This window comes from Sinocyclocheilus grahami, unplaced genomic scaffold (genome assembly GCF_001515645.1).
Source record: "Sinocyclocheilus grahami isolate Dianchi unplaced genomic scaffold, SAMN03320097.WGS_v1.1 scaffold259.1, whole genome shotgun sequence".
NCBI lineage: Eukaryota > Metazoa > Chordata > Actinopteri > Cypriniformes > Cyprinidae > Sinocyclocheilus > Sinocyclocheilus grahami.
In genome coordinates this window covers 1,263,275-1,286,434 of record NW_015505438.1, presented here as the reverse complement: position 1 = coordinate 1,286,434, position 23,160 = coordinate 1,263,275, and the positions used below count along the sequence as shown (strand labels likewise).

General features: G+C 33.6%; 1 protein-coding gene across 2 annotated transcripts in view; it reads left to right on the top strand.

Moving 5' to 3' along the window:
• fibcd1a (fibrinogen C domain containing 1a) overlaps positions 1-23,160 on the top strand; it is a 122,292-nt gene that overhangs the window by 59,983 nt on the left and 39,149 nt on the right. For both annotated transcript variants that reach the window (XM_016290458.1, XM_016290459.1), the window contains one exon: positions 13,540-13,636. In XM_016290458.1, the coding sequence (XP_016145944.1) occupies positions 13,540-13,636 (97 nt within the window). The remainder of the gene's footprint in view (positions 1-13,539; positions 13,637-23,160) is intronic.

Sequence of the window (23,160 nt, the reverse complement as noted above, 5' to 3'; positions counted from 1 at the left end):
CAATCCTTCACGGCACGACGGCCTTTTATTGATTCTCTGGTGTTGGAAGTCTGAATGTCCAGTGCCACAGTTCAGTTTGAACCACATTAGAGGGTGTAAAATCACTGATGGGTTGCAGATGGTCCCATTGATTTTAATGGAGACTCAACTCTCCTCTGATTTAACCACACAATCTGCATATTAAACATCATTAATGTGTATTTAGAAAATTATGCCTGGAGTTTATCAACCTTTCAGCTATTTACTAGATGTTTACTGCCGAAGTTTTCAACTGAAAATTAGTTTAAAATGATGGTACGTCTGGCTCATAAAGATTGAACCATTTATTAGCCGTCATTTCTACATCGTATTAATCTTCCAGCTTCAATGATCTGATCAGAAACGGAAAAACACTTAAATCAGGCTAACTGGGATATATTGTGTCACAGTTTGATCCAAATTAAAACCTTTATCACATCCTAAAAATCTGTGTACACCAAAAAAATGTATATACAATGCAATTCAAATGTTTTGGGAGCTCGTAGGATTTTTTAATATTTTTGAAAGTCTCTTATGCTCAAAGAGCCTACATTTATTTGCTAAAAATACAGTACAAACAGTAATATTGTGAAATATTATTAGCTGTTTGACCTTAAGCTGCTGAGTGAGGATCAGGGTCACCAGCGACCTGTGACACAGATTGGATGCATATAAGTGAAGTCTATGATGCATGTCATTTAAAGAGTTCTGATAACACCCACATATTTTTATGGCTAAACACTAGGCTACTTCTTAAGTCATAAGTCATAATTAAAGTCATCGTTCACCCCAAAAATGAAAATTGTCATAATTTACTCATCGTCAAGTTGATGTATGGAACAAAATACTATGGAAGTTAATGGCTACCGGCAACTGTTTGGTTATTCACATTCTTCAACATATCTTCATTAGTAATTAGAGTATTGATAGACTGTCTGCTTAATATCTGCAAACACTTTATTTTGTTGGTCTCCCTACAGACATTCTACTGACTGTAAGTAACTTTGCAAGTACATGTCAAGTTTCTAACCATAAAACTAACCAAACAATCTACTAATACTTTTATTAGAGTTAGTTGATAATGTAGTTGCTGAGTTACGTATAGTTAGCAGAATGTCTAAAGTGGACTATCAAAATAAAGTGTAACATAATGTTGTTTCACACTGCAAAAAAAAGTAAATAAAAATAAAAACTTTATATATATATATATATACACACACACACACACATAAAATATTTTTAAAAATTTATTTAAGATTGGAAATTGTATTTACTTGCTCCTTAATGTGCATTTTGCAATATTAATTTGCATATATAGCATATATTTTAGTTATGTTTTGGTCAGAAAAATTTACATAATTAATTTTTTGTCCTTATTGAAGCTTAGGTTTTGCGTTCCTTTGAAAAAACAACATACAATGCTGGGAAACGGCACTAGAATGATGAAATAATGACACTTTTTGTTTTTACAAACCATTTCCCAGCAACTTCACAAACTGAAGCGATTATTAAAAAAAGGATCAGACTCGGTCTACAATACAAAATGCCAGACTACACAAGAAGATTACAAGATTAGTCTTAATTAAATACTCAGAGTATCAGGATGAGCGTGTAGTGGTCTGAAATCCACCCCTTCAATTTGTTTAATCATGTCATTTGTGGTACATGAAGAAATGCTACATGCATGTTTTTTTGTGCATTTTTTCATGACTATAGGAGTCAGGCGTTATATTTATTTATTTATTTATTGCCAAACACCCTAGTTGTTTGGAATTTATATCTGCCTTGATAAAGAATGAATAGGTTGTTCAATATAGACAGTAGACACTGTGTGATCTGACTGAAAATATCAGTGCGGCTGGTTTCGTTCGTGATGTTTTCTTTGTAATTTGGAGAACTACTGTTGGTGAAAAGCAGAGAAGGAAAGGGTCACCACTCAGAGTGTGACCTGCTCTCGCTCTGACGTCAGCTCAAATGACTTTGTGTCAGACACTTGCAAGCCTTTTATAGGCAAGTGTCTCAAAGACGCTGTGCATTCCGGTTCGCTTTCGGTTAGTGCAAAGTCGTTTTTACGGTAAATTCTAGTTATGCAATAGATGTCATGGGCAATTTTAATTCTGCATGACTTCAGAAAGAAGCAGAATATGCACCATAAACTGAAGAAAAAATAGGTATTTTTATCATTCATCCTGTTATGCCTATTTTTATGAATTCTGTATTTTTACTGTATTTGCAAAAGTGATCTAGTTTCACTTGTGCACTTTCACATGGTGTAGAGATGTGGCTCCAAAAACATTTGGACACTAAAATCACACTACAAATAAATAATGATGGCCCATTTTTCTCAAAATTAGAATTTTTATTTAGTTTTTTTATTGTATTCATTCATTCATTTTGTGTTAAATGAGAAAGGATCAAGTAGACATTACAAATTGCAGCTTTAGAAAGAAATATTTTATTTGATTAAACATAAAGTTTATTACAAACATTTAGGCTACAACGGCCTAACATAAACTATAGAACATAAAAGAAGATAAATTGAGAAACATCTCAGTATTTTTTTGTTCATACAATGAAAGTCATTGGTAATCAAAACAGCTTTTTTACCAACAGTCTTCCAAATACCTTCTTTTATGTTCCACAAAAGGGTAAAGGTAAGTACGACATGAGGGTGAGTAAATGATGACAGAATTGTAATTTTTTTGGGTAAACTATCCCTTTAATATATATATTTTTTAGTTTGATTATTATTTATTATTATTTAAATAAATAAAATAAATATATAAATATACTAAAAAATAAATATTAGAAATACATTTGTTTCACAATAAGTATAATACAAATACATTTACATATTTATGTACTTAATAAAAATACCCTGCAATTGTACTTTTAGTATACTAAACTGGTGTACTTAAATTCTGATAAATTGGAACAACTAGTTTTGTACTTAATGCACTTTAATTGTGTGGAAGTAGTGCTAAAGTCTAACTAAAGATATACTGAAGTATATTTAATTGTGGTTTTAAAAGAGTGCTAAGGGAATTATACAAATGAATATATTAATGAATTAATTATATGAATGTACCTCTGAAGGTTCTGACTGTCTTCAGAAACGATTTGATGGCATTTTGTTTTCATCTTCGCTCCATGTAATACCTAAAGGAAGTGTTCTTAATCGCAATACTGCTTTGTCCAAGGAGGTTACAGAAACGGCTCTAATTCTGCTTTTACATAAGCGTCACCTGCTGTCAGCGAGTGGATTTACAGAGACTTATATTTACATTCAGCTTGCATTTAGTTTTTGTCTGGCCAAAAAACGGACCGAATTAGCATGCCCTGCTGTAAATTTTGACCGGTTGATGAAAAACAAGCTTATGTGGATTCTACACATTTAAACAATTCAGATAAGTTATCTAGAATTATTTATGGAGCAGATAAAATACATATAATCATTTATTACTCAATTATCATTTTGACATATCTTTTCTTTATTTAAAGGCTGAAATGTGAGGTTTACCTTTTTATGAAACTTTTTCAAAGCTTTATTTGAACATTTACATTAGATATTTCAACATGCTATTAAACTGTTGTCAGTCAAGTTGTCATTTAAAATCCGAACATCACTGGAAATGTTATTGTTTTAGTGATTATGCAAACAAAAAGTCATTTTGTTTGTTGATTTTTAAATATAAAACTTGGTGAAGGGATTTATGTGTCTGTACTTTTTTAACATCTCCAGCACATTTTAACAATACCGTGATAACAATGATAACCGTGATAATTTTGGTCACCATAATCGTGATAAGAAATGTTCATACCGTTACATCCCTAAAACTGCTGCAAGTATACTTTTGGTACACTTGAAATATCTTGCATTTAAAAACTTGCATTCCTCATCAATAGTGACATTGAAACACATTTTAGGCTTAAGAAATGTGTGTTGTGCACAAGTAGTACTCCAAATAAAGTTTACTTATTATTTTTATATCAGCGATATGTCAGTAAATATGATTTGAACTATACTTAGTATGAAATAAATATATTACTTTTTTACTAGGGCTAGCAAACATCTTTTTGTGAAATGTGTTTCTTGAAAAAGCATAATGCAATAATTTGTAATATAATGTAATTTAGACATTTTGAAGTGTAAATTAAATGTGCAAATACTTTTTGGACTACTCTTAAGATTAAACAAATTTAAAGAAAACCAATAAATTGTCAATGAAAATCCTTGTGCTGACATGACTGGTAGTATTATCACTAATGCGATCATATTAACCCTTAAATGCATACCTCGGGTCTTTAGCGACCCGGGACATCATTCTCTACCCTCTCTCTCCTTCATTTTTTAAAGTTAGACATCAACTTTCTTAGTATTCCTCAATCTATTAATTATAAACAATATAACAAGAAAAAAATAGTAACATATAAAAGAATGCTTGTTTTCTGATTAATTTTTGGTAAAAAAAGTGTATAAGTGTCTAGAGACCCGAGGTATGTAAATGTGTAAGTATTTTTTCCTGCGCAACTATATTTACATATCTGATGACTCAATATGTGCAATGCATCTTTTTTTCTCTTAAGGTGGCACTGTTTGATACACAATGATGACGTGATGTTTCACTCATAATTACCACAGGCATAAAACACACGACTGTCATCAGCAAAAAAGTAACTGGTTTGAATGGCTTTACTGCAGAGCAATTACTATACGCAATGAAATATAAATGTCACTGCCATTTGATGCTGGATGTGGTGAATAAGCTGCCAGTGATCAAAATATTGAATATGAAGTCATTGAAAATGATAGTTTTGAGAATAGGTTGAGATCGGAATGTAAGGCAGATGTTGAATACACTGTGGAAGCACTCTGAAGATGACAGCGATGGTAAAATCATCTGCTCTTCTATGGCATTGTGAAGCACCTTTATTTTTAAGAGTGTATATAGGTCCGGATCGCTAAAGACCCGAATATGTAATAATGATTGGCGAAACATTCATGCATTTAAGGGTTAATTGCTTTAATTATTAAGCCGCTCTGATCAGCTCTGTCATGCAGTGTAACGTCAACATCAATTTTTAGTATTGGATCAATTCAGGAGACAATATTGCTGTTGTAGAAAGCGGACACATCTGTGGCGCTCTGAGCGCGCTCAATCACCGCCTCTGACCCTCCGCCAGTGCAACCAGAGGTGTAGATGCCACAAGTTTATACCTCCGTTGATTGACAGCCCTCGGGGAGACCATTGTCAAATCCTCCACCTCTTTGCCCTGTGTGTGGTCAGACTCTGTTTTCTGTCAGAGTGACAGGAGGAGGCCGTGTTTTTTGGCACTGAATGTCTTCTCTTGTTCCAGCCCAGCAGATTGTTACCAGCGGTCTGTTGTGCAACTGCTGGCTGCGGGAAGAGTCTCAATGGGGAATATGAGCGAACAACATGATTTGATTTCAGTTATTTTTTGCAGCAGGGCTGTTTTCTCTGCTCTCAGCAATATGAAACCAAACCTGCCAGTACCTAGTGACTCTCCAGTGAAAAACAGCCCACACTGCTGCAGGATTTATAGCCCACAAATGTTCCACTACAAGCTCGGAGAGGCTATTTACCTAAAGGAGTGACATTATTCTTATATTTTGCAACATGTGCGGTTAATAGATGTGAACAAAGCGTATCATTGAAGTTAAGGATATTTTTAACTACAGGTTTTGTCTGCTGTTCAAATAAAAGGTCATTGATTTCTTTCAGAAGTCTGTTTTTGCTGTCACTCGGTGGATATTAAAGATCCGGTTCTACATGCAAAGTATTTTAATGCATTTCATTTAGGTGGCTAAATTATACATGGCCCATGTTGTTTGTGTGTTTTATTTTAAGTGCTGCATGTCATTGGCTGTGTTTTTGATCAAATTTGGTGCCAGGACATAGGACAAACAGTTTTATTTGTGTTGATGTTTGCTTTCTGAAACCACTACACTTTTTACAGGCCAAATCATTAGTGTTGTTTTTTTTGTTTTTGTTTTTAGCAATCCAGAATCAAATGAAATAATAAATAATTTATCAAAAAATTATAATTTATAATAATTTGTTTTAATAATACAAATTATTATTATTACTTTTAGTAATAATAATAATAAGAAGAAGAAAAAGAATAGAGATATTGCGGCCTCCTATTATTATTATTATATAAAATATAATATTCGTAGCAATTAGGGAAAAAATATAATAAATTTTTTTCTTATCAACCACACAACCACTTTTTTATCAACTGATAAAATAAGAGTCAGCTACATAATTTCAGGTTTTTATTGGGGGTGGTTATCATTTTATGTGTTGTAATTTTATTCATTAAAATATTTGTTGTTCACAACAATTTTATGTTACAATTTCAAACTTGTGTTTTGTGCATTGTGAATATTTTACTGGTTTAATTTTGTCTAAAAGCCTATAATAGGTGTTTTAATAGCAGGTTGGTGGCAACATGCCCCACTGTTAAATAAGCTGTATCTCTTAGTATGACCATGGAAACGTGCAGTTTTTTTTTGTAACCAAGACTTTAATAGATGTGTCTTTCAAAAATTAAATTCTCATCTGCAAGAAAACTCTGACAACAAGATTTGGTCTCCCCCATGTCTTATCTGGCCTGTTGGTTATCCTGTTAACAATTAGTTCTCACTTCCAACCAACATAGCAAAACAATGAAAAATGAGGTAGATTACAAAGGATATCTCTTGAGAAATTACAGAGGTCATTACCTGCACTCCAAAAGATAAATCAGATACTATAGAACCATTGTTTGACCAATAAACTCTCACTTCTTTTCCTCTTCTTTAGAATTAAACCTAGCCATCGGCTGCAAAACGGTGAAATTAATTCGTAATCTAATTCGTTCAAGGGAGCCAAAACACTCCATCATTTCTGAATATTCAACACAATTCTCATTTTCCTTTTAATCATTCACACACTCCCTCTCTTACATTGACTGCAAATTAAATACTTCAGCTAATATGAGGGAGGTTCAGCCTTTGAGAACAATTATTAATTTTTACCAGCTCGCTAGAGGTGTTTCAAAACTCCCCTGGGCCTCGCTGTGTGCCGTCTGCAGTAGTGCCGCAAATCAAAGCGTAGATAATTAAGAGATAATAAGACGATTCTTAAGGCTGCTTTCCTTCTGAGCGAGTGACTCAAGTCAACTGTCTTAAGGAGGGAAGATTGTCCGGCTCATTCTCTGTCTGAATTGTGAAACTGAAGAACATCTCGTCTCCTGTGGAACAAGTTCATCCATCTGCGTTAGCGCTTCAAACAGAGTGCGTGACTGTTTGCGGCCCGATGCAGCGACCTGGAGCTGAGCCTCATCTGCGTCGAAGGACTCACGTCTGCTGCCGTGTGCTCTGCTGCCATTGGAGATTCATTGTAACAGGAGAAATTGCTTTTGGAACACATCAGCTGGAGTGTGGCTCTGGAATTAGGCTAAGGGAAATAGATGCACAGAGGAACACAACAGCGAGAGCAGAACACAGTGGTTCCCTTCTGTTTATGACATCATGATAAAAATAATATTGATTTACATCCTTACTAGGGCTGTCAATCATTTCATTACATGATCGGTCAGTTAAATTACAAATAACCAGTATGCTGAGAAAAAGTGCACAAATTAAAAATTTGAAAAACATTTTTGAAAGTAAATAAGTGAAGAAATATTAAATTTCTTTACTAAATTAATGTTTACACACACACACACACACACACACACACACATATATATATATATATATATATATAGTTAACTTTTAATTATTAAAACAATCACATTTTAAATATTTGTATTATTATTATTATTATTATTAATATTAACTATGTTGAATGTAACTACTTATATATTTAGTCATATGTAATGATATGCTATGTTGATATTTAATTTTACATACCTGTAGTTTTAGTGTCAGTGAGAGTATTAGAGTAAAGGTTTTATTAATATTTTGAATCAGTTTTTTATTTTTATATCCTCTGTTGTCTTTTTAATTTTAAACTTTAAATAATTTTTATTATGTTTAATGTTAGTCCTGTTTAATGTTAGTAATGTGTCAATGTTAGTAGATATCTATATCTATATAATAAGATAAATTCATAAATATACAATAAATTCGAATTTTACACACACACACACACACACACACACACACACATATATATATATATATAGTTAACTTTTAATTATTAAAACAATCACATTTTAAATATTTTTATTATTATTATTAATATTAACTATGTTGAATGTAACTATTTATATATTTAGTCATATGTAATGATATGCTATGTTGATATTTAATTTTACATACCTGTAGTTTTAGTGTCAGTGAGAGTATTAGAGTAAAGGTTTTATTAATATTTTGAATCAGTTTTTTATTTTTATATCCTCTGTTGTCTTTTTAATTTTAAACTTTAAATAATTTTTATTATGTTTAATGTTAGTCCTGTTTAATGTTAGTAATGTGTCAATGTTAGTAGATATCTATATCTATATAATAAGATAAATTCATAAATATACAATAAATTCGAATTTTATAAGTAATACATTTTAAGTTATTTTAGCGAATCAAAATAAGCTAAATAAAAAGTTTTATTTTACTTTTTTAAGTAACGAAAATAAAATGTTTATATTTGTTTATATATATATACAGTATATCTTTCGTTAAATTATAATATTATATATAGCTAGTATCATATATATGTATTTAGCATAAATGTGTATTATTTAATAAAAAAAATTCTATCTTTGACTTACAGCATCATGAATTGATTTTATTTCAAAGTTATTTTACTGTTTACAGGTTTGATTGTAACGTCTTACCCTATATAGTCTGACAGCCTGCTCCGATATGTCCTACACAAAAATAAATGTGTAAAATTGATAGCCCTAATCTTTATTTGCATGTATTTAGTGCATCAAATGTTTTTAGTCAGCTATTCAGCTGTGCAGTGACACAACAGGCCTGAAGCCATCAGTCGCCCCCAGTATGCCCTCTCTGAACCCTAGGAATGCCCCAAGATGTGCCCACCTGAAATATGCATCTGATTTTCCACCATCTAAACGGCGCCTCGCTTGAAGTCTGCTCATGCTGCGCTGGTGGGAATATTCAAAGCAGCACTTATGAAATATTTATCAGAACACAAAAATTTCCCTGTATTTTAATTACCTGTTTTATACTCGAGGTACAATAAAGATTAAGTGAGCCCACTGCTGAAAGGTGGCTCATTTACAGAGATTATGGTGAATAATTAAAATCTTTTCGGTTGCTCTGCGGATTGGAAGAGGAACCAATGAAAGGATTTATTCAGAGTCAAGCCACATACATTAATTCTGAATGCGGCCCAAAGCACCTGCACAGAGTGTTGGCATGTTTTATTGAGAGAGCGGCTGTGTTTTCCAAGATCACATGCACGGGAGGTCCCACTCAAAGGTCTTCTCTGCAGAATCTATATGTTGTGTGTCATCACACATAAAGCCCCTTAGCTAAACATAAACTCCTCTAACAAGGAAAAAAACACCTTCAGTATATTCAGGACTGAAACTCCTACGCGAGTATGTGAATTCATGCGTTTCTAGCGACACAAACATGATTTTCACATGTGGCAGCAATTCATAGCGCAAAGTACGTGTTGCAGTCTTAGACAACGTCCAGAGGTCGGGAAAATGTTATTTTATCATTAATGTACTATTATACTTGTAGTTTTGTTAATGTTTTGAACTGTTTTTTTAATTTTCTGTTTTCATTTAGTGCTGTCAAAATTAGCGCGTTAACGCAGGCGATTAATTTTTTAATTTTAACGCGTTAAAATTATTTAACGCTGTTAACGCAGGGGTGGAGCCTAGGGTTGGCCACCCCACTCATAACTGCTACCTCTGTCTCTTTTTTTTTTACATGAAGTGCATTAATTCAGTCACAGAACGTCTTTATGACCACATCAAGCCGGAGACGTTTCAGACGCGCTCCACATTACTTCAAGCGCAGAAACTGTACTGTGCTCGCAGTGCGTGATCTTCAATTGCACGCACAAAAGGCGCCGGCACGCGCTGTAGCTTGTATCATTTCATATCAAATTACGAAAAAAAACTACATGCATGCAATGTCGTGGTCAGTTAAGGCATGAAGTTACCAAAAAGGCGATTAAAGCTGCCATAAAACATGTGCATGCATGTAATATGTTATTTATGAGTCACATTTATTAAGAACATGTCTCTGAAACGGTTTTCCAAACTGTCCTGGAGCAGCCCAGCACTGTCTCCCTCATCTAACACACCCGATTTAACTCGTCAGTTCATTAGTAGAGACTTTAAGACTTGAAATGGGTCAGAAAAGGTAAAGAGAGTTGAGAGAAAATACAAAGTGTGTCAGATCCACGTCACGTTCAGCAGCGGCAGCTCTTAAAGAAATAGCAGCCAAAACAACCTAATAACTAGCTGCCGTGATGTCTGTTCATCAAGAATAAAAGAAAAAAGAGGAAATCAATAACTTTTATAGCTTTAAGGATTTGTCTGTATTTAGTTTAGAATTTAATGTTTGATAGCTTTTTTCAATTGCTGTATATTTCTGCTGAAGGGCACAGGTAGCCTAGCTAAATATGACATTTATTATAATGGGTTTATGTGAAGATTGTTTTAAGTTCACTTAAATTAGAAGTTTTTAAAGTCTAATAAATGTTAAAATTGATAGCTCTTAATTATAATGTAATGTTGAATGGCTATAGTCAATGGTTAAATATTAGGGGGACATTTTTTATTGAGAAATCAGTATTAATTGGTATTAGTGATACTGGCCTTCAGTCATAAAAAAGATGCCATTAAACAAATATTTAAAAATACTGTCTTTATGTTGTTTGTACATTAATTTGAAGATTAAATGTGAAATTATTGCAATATAAAAGTATATTTAAAAACTTGAATGTTAGGTGGGATTAATCGTGATTAATCGCGATTAATTTCAGAAAGAATGTGTGATTAATTTTATATATATATTTTTTAATTGATTGACAGCACTATTTTCATTTTAAAGTTTGAGTAATTTTGTTGTGAGCTTGTGTCATTTTCATTATTTTTTTAATGTCTATAGTTTTAAAATTACATTAAATTAAAGGGTTAGTAGAACTATCCCTTTAAATTAAATTAAATGGGTTCATATTTTTAATCCGTTTTTCTTTTCATATTTTTTCTTTTCATTTCAGTTTTGTAGTTTTATTGCGCATTTGTTATTTTTAGTGTATATATGAGCAATAGCATAATTAACAGCTGAGCCCAAACCTCCGTTACTAATTCGAAAACGTCACTTTAGAACTAGTAATGAAGGAACGTTGAGTTGCTTCATTAAAAGCTTATTGTATTACTGTATTAAAAGCAGTGTATTATGTGGAGTAAAGTATTATGAAAGTATTATGTTTTGTAATTTCATTTTTAGTAGTTTTATTGTGCATAAAACGGAAAGTATTCAAAGTCTGAATACGGAAAGTATTCAGACCCCCTTAAATGTTACCCACTGTATATATATATATATATATATATATATATATAATTAAATTCTATATTACAATATATAATATTAAGTCAAAAATCCTTTAAAAATTTAACTGATAAAATTGATAAAAGTCATACAGGTTTGGAATGACATGAGGGTGAGAAATTTGACATAAAAGTGAACTATTCCTAACTATTCCTATAACTTCCTAATGAAATATTCATACTAAGTAACATTTACATATAAATTATTGCCTTATTTTAAACAAACACATTGACATCACTGTCATCTCATAAACAGGTAGATGGTTGTAATATTTCTAACTGAGGTCAGAAGGTGGCTTTCCTTGAGTGTTGAGTTCCTTGAGTTCTTCCCGACTTGTTTAGGTGAAGGTGTTCCTCTGGGAACTGTCCCTGGAGGCATGTGTGTTTTCGTCTTGGCAGGCACTGGTGAGCATGTGAGAAGGGAGCTGTGCTTGGCTCATTTACATTGATGGCAAGACTTCTCCTTTGCTGGCATTTTCAACAGCCATTGATCCACTGCCTGCCTGATTAATCTTCTATAAAAGGATCAGGAGTCAATTAGTGTCTGAATTTCACTTTGAATTCCACGTGTGCATCACCTTTCCCTTGAGGACCCCGACCCGTCTACATGCGTCCTCTGTACCGTCCTGAAATATCCATCTCCAGTCAATTTACATGTTTCCCCTTCATTCCTCTCAGAGTAAAGAATACATCTGCATACCAAAGACAAAGGATGTACCTGCAGGAAAGAGACGCGTGTTTTAGCTACCTAGAGACTGAATCAGGTTTCACTAGGATTCATTAGCTTTCTGTTTTTAAGTAGAAGCGAGCAGAGGGTTGACATAAGATATGACAAGATAGTGCTGTGCTTGCCTGTCTGGTAATGGTCATAGGTCTAGCTTTGTGTTCCAAAACCTAGGGAGCTGCTTACCTAGAGAATATTTTAAGGCATTATAATGTAGCAATCCCATTGTAGCAATCCCAACAAAATTGCCTTTTGTCAAGCACAGAGAAATGTGAAGTAGAAGTATATTTGTATCTCATTCAAAATTGTAAGTTAACTTAAAAATTATAGATGGATGGTGCATAAAATTCTGGCCAATACAGATAAGTTGATTTTTTTTTTCATGTAATGACATGTAAAATGTTCCCTTTCATGGGAACTTCGAACTGCATCCTCTAGGGGTCGCTATGGGGAACGCCTCGTCGTGACTCGTATCTGAAGCATACATTGAAAAAACACCAACTCGTTGGCCGGCGACAGCCATGACGTCACTACCGGTGCGACTACAGTATAAATCGGTGCCGGGAGCTACACATCGTTCACTTCTTCGTCTGAAGCTTGCGTCCGCAGCATGGCAAGAAACCTAGAGGACGCAGTGTCTCGTTCCCTACTCAGGGAACCATGGTTACATAAGTAACCCGAGACGTTTTGTCGAAATAGATTAAAAGTAAAACACTAAAAGCTAAAATCAATAAGCACTACAAGTGAATTTAGAAATTACAACATTATAATACTGTTTGAAAATGCATAATAATTTTACAATTTGCTAAAGATTACTTTTTTTTGTATAATTAAATTAATGTTTTGTAAAGATTAATTTTATGTGTGTTAGACGATGGCGAATCTAAGTGTAATCTAAAGGTAAAAAAAAAATATATATATATATATATATATTAATACAAAATAAAAAAAATCTATATAAAATCGTAAAAAATCTAATATCCGCCATATGATAATAGCTATATCATGCATCTCTCATCGAAGCAGTTTAGTCCGAAGGATGAGGGTTATCCCTGCTGATAGATGTTGTAACTTTACCATTCTGAGGGCAAAATTATTCAGGGAAGGCTACAGTTTGCGTTAAAGCGGTGTCTTTAATAATCATACATTTTCCTGTTGTAGGCGGTTTATACACATCACATCTGCATGAATATAATATTGATAACAGTGTGTTTAAATGTACGACAATGACATTTTTTACTTTTTTTCAGGTGATTCAACGCAGAGAAGATGGCTCTGTTAACTTTTTCCGTGACTGGGAAGCTTATCGGGAAGGATTTGGCAAGATAACAGGAGAGCATTGGCTTGGTAAGCCTTCCGTGTCACTATCTGTAATGCAGTCTGTCTGGAAAAAGCTTTAGTAATATTAATGCCACTAAGAGATGTATAGAACATTTCCAAACAGTTGTAACAGTTGTAACACCAAGCAGAGGTGTTACAAATGTTTAAAACAATGTTTAGTTTCATGCAGCTGTAACATCCATCTCTGCATATTAAACAATTGATATCATATATAGTGTAAGTACTATATATTATGTGATAATCACTATACAAATAGATAGTTTGGTTCATAATATTTTATCAAACACTTTCCATTGAAGGAGCAAAACTAACCAGAATAGCTGATCATGTTGTGTCTGAAATGTAAGTAACTTTATATAACTTCTTGTTTATAGAACTGTTGTATAAAAGTGCACCCGCAACCGTGAATCACAGTTTCACACGTTTTGGATTTGAATGGCTTTAAAGTTATTCTGCTTCTGTCGTGACACACACACACAAATACCCTCATCATGTTTGTCACTCTTTTATATATGACTGTTTTTCCGACAACTGTAAGGAACGCGGGCGAGTTCAGTTATTGCCACGGTGAGCTGCCAGCACGGACAAAATGCCAAGCTGTGCTTCCAAAGCCGAGCGTAGCAGATGGCTGTGGGTGGACAGGGAGCAGAGCTTTATAAAGCGACTGAATGTAGCGAGGAAACTCATCATAGCGTCCACTGATCAAGCATTGGACATTTTTTGCTTCTATCCAATACTGGAATTACAGATTAGTGATCGTTGATTCAGCTCACTGTTTTTTAAGGCAGTAGTTTATTAAAATGTAAAGTGCTGTCATTATTTACTCAACCTTATTTTATTCCAAACCTGTATTCTGCTGTTTTTTTCCAAGACGAATAAAATAAAATGTAATTTAATTAAATATAAATTAAATTAAACAAAAATAAAATAAAATATTAGATTAAATATAAATTAAACTAAACTCAACTAAAATAAAGGCGATTTCAGAATGCATTGTGACAAGGTCAGAGAAATGTGAAGTATAAATATATTTGTATTTCATTCAAAATTGAAAGGCAACTTTTTAAAAACGATGGCCAATACAGATAAGCTAATTGGATAATAATTTTTTTTGTTATGACAGATAACTTACAAATAGCTGATATTAAAATTTTATTATATACTATATGCTATTCTATAAAATAAAATAAAATTGGTCTAAAATCTATTAAATAAAATAAAAATAAAGGAAATCCCAGAATGAATTGTGACAAGCTCAGGGAAATATAAAGTATGAATATATTTGTGTTTCATTTCAAAACTGAAAAGTATTTTATTCAAATAAAAATAAAATAAAAAAGTCAAAACACCATATAAGTAGTCCATGTCTTCTGTTTGGAGTTAGGTCTGTTTCTCACACAAAGCTATGATATGGCTTCAAACCTGGAATAGTCGTATACTCTACTTTTAAGATACTTGACAAACCAGGTTGCTAGTATGAACTGTCATTGTATGGGAAAAAAGCTTAAAGATTCTCAAAAAATATTCAAGAATCCATTTGAAACGATGTGAGGCGATTAAATGATTTTATGGATGACCTATTCTTTTAAACCTGATAGATGGAATAAGAAAAACAGTGTGGTTTGTTTGTGTATTTTCCTTGACAGCCGGTTGCTCTCCAATATGTTGGACGTGGAGAAGATAAATTGCATTTTCGTTTATTTACTGCAAGGTTGCTCCTCTTTCAAGGTAAAAAAGATGGAAATATTTTCTGCGAAGGCGATGCTTATGGGCTGCGTCTTGTTTCTTTTTTCGCCTTTGCCTGATAAACATTTTCGGTCTAGACTTGTAGAGTTGTTGTCTGTAATGTGCGCTCAGGGTCCTGTGTCTCAATCAGCTGTGATGAACTATGACAGGCCCGTCACGGAGTGTCATCTTGGAGAGATTGACGGCTTCACAGCGAGTGCAGGACAGCACTGGCTAGCAGCGTCTCTCACGCCCGCTGTGGCTGAGAATGACTTTTCCCATGGCCTGCTCCTTTTTCTTCACAGTGAGTAAGACCAGCCTAGAGCAATTCCACAGGCTGTTCGACACAGGATATTGCTTGTGCTGCTGGTGGTCAGGGGTTCGGGTCCCTGTGGGCAAGCCCAGGATGGAACAGTCCTCCCTGGAGTGACGAGGTTCAGGGCCCTGCCTCATGGTGAAGATGTGCATCGGTGCCAATGAGTTGAGCTGCTCCAGCCCACGCTCTTAATCAATAAGAGACATGAGGGAGCTGGAGACAATTAACCTCCAGGGCTGGAGAAATGAGTTCCAGAAAACATTAACAACACAGACTCATCAGGAATGAGGTGACAGGGAAACCGGGGAGGGCAGAGGACCTGTAGCGAGAGACAATCTAGCCTCTCACCTCCAACAAATAGGATACGGAGCACAGTTCACAATAGCTCTGTTGCAGAACTTGCTCGGGCGCCATTCTGAATTGAATTGGGAATGACTGATCAATTCCAGTTCAATTGCTGGATTTAAACTGATTCTGAACAAACAGGATGCAGAATTGCTGTATTTGAATGTAATAAATTAGAATTAAAATGGATTGGAACTCATTTTAAGTAGAAAAGTTAAACCTTTGAATCTTGGTTTAACAAAGCCTTGGCTGAAAGTTTTGAAAAAAGTAAATCAAAAAGGGTCACGCTTTATTTTAAGGACCAATTCTCACTATTAACTTACTATTAACTATGACTTTTGCCTCATTAAACTCCTAATTTGCTGCTTATTAATAGTTAGGGTTAAGGGATCTAAAATGTGGTCATGCAGAATAAGGCATTAATATGTGATTTATGAATACCAATAAATAGCCAGTATGCTTGAATAGAGTGCTGCAGTGATGACGTATTTTTGTAGTCCAACCCAGAAGTTTGCATCACCTTGGTTCCCTCCACAAAAACCCAATAGGATTTTTCCATTGGCTTTTGGATTATTGCAAAAAAATTAGCTCTGTGACCAACAAACATTTATGATTCCTACAAATTTTTTTCATCATGATAATCTTTACAAATGAACACAACTTTTATGAATTTTAAGGCCTCAATCGGCAGAAGTAGGCTTTAACAAACTACACCACCTTTGCATGACTTCGATGCCGCCATCACCAAACAACAACTCTTTCAGTCTTTATTTAAATGTTTAAGGTTGAAAAGTTTGCAAGACCACAATTATAAACCCAGTGAGGCTGTGAAAGCAGACTAGTGAGTAGTTATGTTTACTTGATAGCCATTATGACATTCAATGTCCCTGACAGCCTCTGTAGTCCATTTAGCCACTTGTAAATACCTTTGAATGGGGTATTACTGATTTATTTTATATTGTGGAATTAAGTCTGTTAACCACAGACCTTATTTAAGGCATTTAACCGGGGAAAAAAAGCTAATTTCCATGGTTTGGCCTATGAAAATATGTCATCCATGTAGCACTCTATTAAACTTCATTACATTCCTCTTCCTGTCATGCCAGTTCAACTTCCTGTGGGACGTGACCAATCTAATTGAAATTCAGACTCTTAAACTTGTACTCATAAACTGAATTCATTAGAGATTTACATTGATAAGTGATCAGTGTGATACTCGAATAAGCATAAAAATACAAAAATTGAATTAAGTAATTAAAATTTTAATTAAAAAACTTAACTGAACTTTTTTGCTGATACTTTTCAATACTGAGTAAAATATAATTATATTTATCAATAATTCTTTTGGTTTCTCAGTGAAACTTATGAGCTACTTTTGTCATGCATGCAAGCGAGGATCGTTTTAGTACTGCATTACCAATTAGCATGAAATGCTTATGCATAAATGTAAGTCGAATATTAAGGGAGAAACATGAATATTAATGCACAAGAGTGTATTTTTGTGTCATCAAAGGATAGGTTTGAATTATCATTCCATAATTTCCTTTTGTAGTTTATTAGCATATCCATTCATGATCAACCTCCCAGAGCACTATAAATAAGTCTTTTATCAGTAATTTTCACATAATTCTGTTGAATTGCTTATAATAAGTCATTCCCATTCCCTGAATATTTACAGATGAGTGTCGATACAAGACTCAAGTGCTCATCAAAAGCTCACAAACTGCTATTGTTCTTAATAAGTATAATGATTACATCCTAACCATAGGAAAGAGTGAGAAGTGTTGTAACACCATCTATTTAATTAATAAAATAAGCTAGGGAGGGGGGATCATACGTAACCACCACCCAACCGAGGTGATAGTAGAAGTGATAGAAGTCTCTGTGCAAGTATTTACAGGATGTTAAGGTAAAGTGTACCCTAGTGAAATATAAATGTACTAAAATGTATTTGAAATACATTTATTCCATGCTAAGTATAAATACATTTAAACATTTATGTACTTAATAAAAATACCCTGCAATTGTACTTTTCGTATACTAAACTGGTGTACTTAAAGTCTGCTAAATTTAAACAACTAATTTTGTTTTGTTAAAGAAGTGCTGAAGTCCAACTAAAGATATACTGAAGTATATTTGATTGTGGTAAAGTGGAACTATTGCAAATATGCTTCAGGTACACTTTAAATATCTTGCATTTAAAGACTGATATTATTCAAAGATCATGCAATCCTCATCAATAGTGACATTTTAGGCTTAATATTAATATTGATGTGCACTGTGCACAAGTAGTACTCCAAATAAATTGTAATTATAATTTTTATAACAGTAAGTCTGTAAATATGTTAATAGATTTGAACGATACTTAGTATGAAATAATGTATTTTGAATATATTACTTTTTTACTAGGGTAGTTCTATGTCAGTTTTACAGTTTGATTAATTATCATGTTAATGAATTTTAAATGATTATACGCTGGTATCAATTGAATCAGCAGGTTTAAGTTTATATGTAACTGACTGTATCAAGCTTTATATCTGGGAAATGCCAGATCAGCTAATTAACTATTTCTTTTGTACTTCTACTGAACTCATCAAGCAAAATAAAATCATTGAACAAAATAACAGTGAAAATACCACTACTTTTTAAAAAAATATTTTTATTTAGCATGGATAAATTATATTGAACAAAAAAAACTAAAACAAATTTGTCTAAAATAAAATTGTAAAAAAAATTTTTTATCACAGTTCCCTAAAATTTTTTCAACATTAATAATAATAAAAAAAAGAGTTTTTGAGCAGCAAATCAGCATATTAGAATGATATCTAAAGGATCATGTGACCATGAAGACTGGAGTAATGATGATGAAAATTCAGCTTTATATATTACATTATAAAATATTTTCAACTATAAAACAAATATTTTAAAATGCTTTTTACAAAATTTTTGTTATTTTTACTCTATTTTGAGCTTTAAAGGGGTGGGTCATTGCGATTTCACTTTTTTAACGTTAGTGTGTAATGTTGCTGTTTGAGCATAAACAATATCTGCAAAGTTACGAAACTGAAAGTTCAATGCAAACGGAGATATCGTCTTTTAAAATTCTGGCAGTTAAAGCCTACAAAAACGGCTGGTATGGACTACAACAAGTTACTTCCTGGGTTAGTGACATCACAAACCCAGATAAACCCCGCGTGCAGTTGCCGTACTGTATTAAAGCTTTAATCAGGATTAAACCGTATATTAAAAGCTAACATAAGCAGTAGCATTTACAAATAACAGCTAAAAGTAATCTAAAAGTAAATCCGTAAAATTTACGGTAAAAAAATTTTTTTACAATACAACCGGAGCACATGCAGCTGAGGTGAGGGGCGGGACGCTTAGACGCGCACTAGAGGCAGTTTAGCCAATCACAACACACTGGGCTAGCTAACCAATCAGAGCCCATCGCCTATTTCTGAGGGGAGGGGCTTCATAAAAGAAGGAAATGATCAGTGCATTTTTCAGAAAAGAATAAATTATGTAAATGATGTGAAAAATAATCAGTTTTTTAAAAAACGAAGCATTCACACGTTAGACTGCACCCCATAAACACAATCAATCCTAGAAAAAAAAACAGTGAACCACCCCTTTAATGAGCATATGAGACTTCTTGCAAAAACATTTAAAAACTCTTATACTGACCCCAAAATTAATTATGAGAATAACTACAATGAAATTATTTACCAAAAGTAAATGTCAAATTTCAGTAACAGTTATATAGTCTATTAAGGTTCCAAAAATGTTTATGTGCGCACGTTAACAAGATCACAAAGCAGACATGAATTTGTGGTGAACTTTTTTTTATGAGAATCCTATTGGCCTGTTCTTTTGTGAAGTGAACTTCCTTCTTTTGCCCAAAATAATGAACTTAAGGAAGAAAAGGGTGTATTTAATCACATTTACTCCTCAGTCATCACATATTATTCCTGAAAATCTGTCCTGCTCCACCTCAGCAGAAAAAAGGATCGTGGCCTATAATCTCATCGGCCCTCACAAACCTTGTCTCATCACAAATGTGTCCTGACAGAAGTCAGAAATTGGCACAACTGTTTATACTACAAAAGATTTAGCTATTCGTTTGCTCTTTGTCATGTTTTTGGATACAAGACAGGACAGATGGATGTTTCTGATGGGCTTTATGTTGATGTAATCTCACTGAGAGACTATGTGAGAAATTTTCAGCATAATTAATATGAAACGTGTCTGGTTTGCCAGTGCTGCACAGCATGTGGTGTTAGCGACGTCAGTCGGCACTCATTAAAGCTTAAATCTGTAATATCTTCACAATTGGAAAAATAAGAGGTCAATAATAGACTCCTGTCTTTTCAAGGAAGCCAAATAAATCTCTTACTTATACTTGAGTCTTTATATTAAGGAAGTAGTTTGACAATGAAACATTTCTAATACATGACTCATAACAAATGCTTTGCGGTTTGTAATTGTGTGTCCTCAGTCCTTATCTTCCTGAGTGCAGATACTGTCACAATATCTAGACAGAGATAGAGTCAAACAGTGAAACTGCTTTGCAAAGTATGCGATGACAGACAGTTTAGTCTGACCCTGTGAACTTCCTTCTGGCAAGGAAACTTTACAGAAGTTGGTCAGGCTAAAGGCTGTGGTCGATATATAAAAGACTATGCAGAGGTAAAGAACAAGAACCATTATTTCATTCATTGATTTTTTTTCTGAAGATATCATATTGCAGGGCTCACCAATAAGGATGGATTGCCTGGGGGCCAGTGTGAGAGTGTTTCTGTCACTTGCCCAATCTCTAGTAAGCACACATACATCTCCAAGATGTCTGCTAAAGAGCACTTAATCTGGAAAGCATAGCTTTTTATTTATTGTGTACATACTTTGCATGCATTCCAAACCATAAATGTCTCGAAGACATCCATCTTTTAGATGAAAGCACATGCATCAGATGGCATCTAGGTGATGCATATGTGTTTGTGCCTGTGCATTTTGAATCTACATGTTTTTAAACCTTGCAAACCTGAGCATTTGATTTTCTGTGATGCACTGAATATTATTGTGATTTTACTTTTTGCATATAGAGGTTTTTGTATGGACTTGTGATGGTCTTGGAAGCATCAGTTAGAATAGATTGAAAATTACAAACCATTGTGGAATGTTCTAGATCATATGCAGTTGTTTTCTAGCTAAAGTGTTTTTATCAGTATAGTTGTCATTAAGTCACATTATCGCTGTATAATTTTCATCTATTCTTGATCAATAAAAATGCAGGTTGCATATGTAAAGAAACTGTTAACTGTTAAAAAAAAAATAGTGACAGAAAAAATATTAAGCAGCAACAAATGCTTTCAATAATACCGATTAATTATAAATTGAGCAGCAAATCAGCATATTAGTAAAATTCAGCTTTGCCATGACAGAAATATATTGCAATATATACGCTGAGATATATTATTATTATTATATCGAAATAGAATAGAAAAGTTATTTTAAATTGGAATAATATCTCACAACATTACTGTATTTTAAATCAAATAAATGCAGCCAAAAACATAAAAAAATATAATTTTTTTGTTAGGGCTAAACTCTCACATGGACCATTAGAAAAAAATATTATTTTTAAGCCACTATATTGGCTTGCCTTGTCATGGTCAAGAAAAAACATCTAGCTGTGCTTTGCTCTTATCTGCTTCTTTAACGGAGTCAGTGAAAAAGACTTTTGTACTTGTTGAATCACCAGCTGTGAAAACATAAAAAATCATTCCTCAGTCAACTTCACTGTCTTGTGCATTTGCAATTTATTCACAGATATGCACTCTTGCTGCAGCTTGCGATGAATGAAGATGGTATCTCAAGGGCTTTTTGACCCATTACATTCTCCTTTTTTTTGTGATGGAGCGTGTAAACAGCATGAACATGTCTCGTAAGTGAAGAAAGTGAGGGTGGATGGATGCCGTTGATGTGAAGTGACTTAGTTACCAGCAGAACATCTCAGAAAAGCATGCCGGTGGCTTTTAGTTCTTACAGCTTGACATACGAGTGTAACTTCCATTTTCTACACATGCATAAACTGGCTGTGCCTCAGGCGCTCGTGCTGGTCACGAGAGAAAGAAGTCGTTAACTGCTTCTGCCAGGTTTTCCCTCGCCTCTCAATGTATTGCTGACTGTCGGAATATCGTAATCCCCCTTAAATCTCAGCTTTCTCGCTTCCTGCTTTATTTTCTTATTCGGATGTTGAAGTCCTGCTGATTTCATTACGTTTAGACAGGCATTTTCTCACCACTGATGTGGGCTCCATGCAGGCTCCCCACGTCTGGCCGAGTGAATTTTAAAAAGTGGGTTAAAAAGATGGCCGCCTCTACTGGGTGTTTCTCCCCTGTCTCTGCACTCATTACTCAACACAGAATCTCCTTTAATAGACTGCTATGCATTCTAACAACCCTAGCCGCTTCAAAAATGAGCCCCGCTGTGATAGGAGCCTGTGAAGTCTGCTTTTGGCTACCTGGTCTGGTTTATTGTCATTCTGTCATTTGCATCCGTGAAGAGATCCAATATATTTAAAAAAAGAATTCTGTTATCATTTACTTACCCTCATGTTATTTGAAGTGAACTTACTCTGTTCTGTGGAACACAAAATAATATAATTTTTTTAGGTGAATATTCCGGCCAGTTTTCATTTTTACACAGTTTTTTATTTAGTTGCAGTGTTTCTATTTTGGTGAATATCTTTTAAATGTAGTAAATATTTAATCATGTCAAATTAATTTCTTTGAGTCAATTTTGACCAAAATGGCATGTCAGTTTAATTGAAAATTTAAAAATCAAACATATTATTTATGTGCATATTTACACTACCATTTAAAGGTTTGAGGTCAGTTCAAGATTTAGTTTGACAGTAATTAATACTTTTATTTATGCAAATTTATCCAAATTGACAGTAAATACATTTATAATGTTACAGAAGATTTCTATTGCAAATATTCACCAACCATTCCTGAAAAAATGCATCACAGTTTCCACAAAAATATTAAGCACCATAATGGTTTTTCAACATTGAAAACAGTAATAAATAAATAAATTAAAACAATAAAGATATATATATATATATATATAAAGATAATAGTAT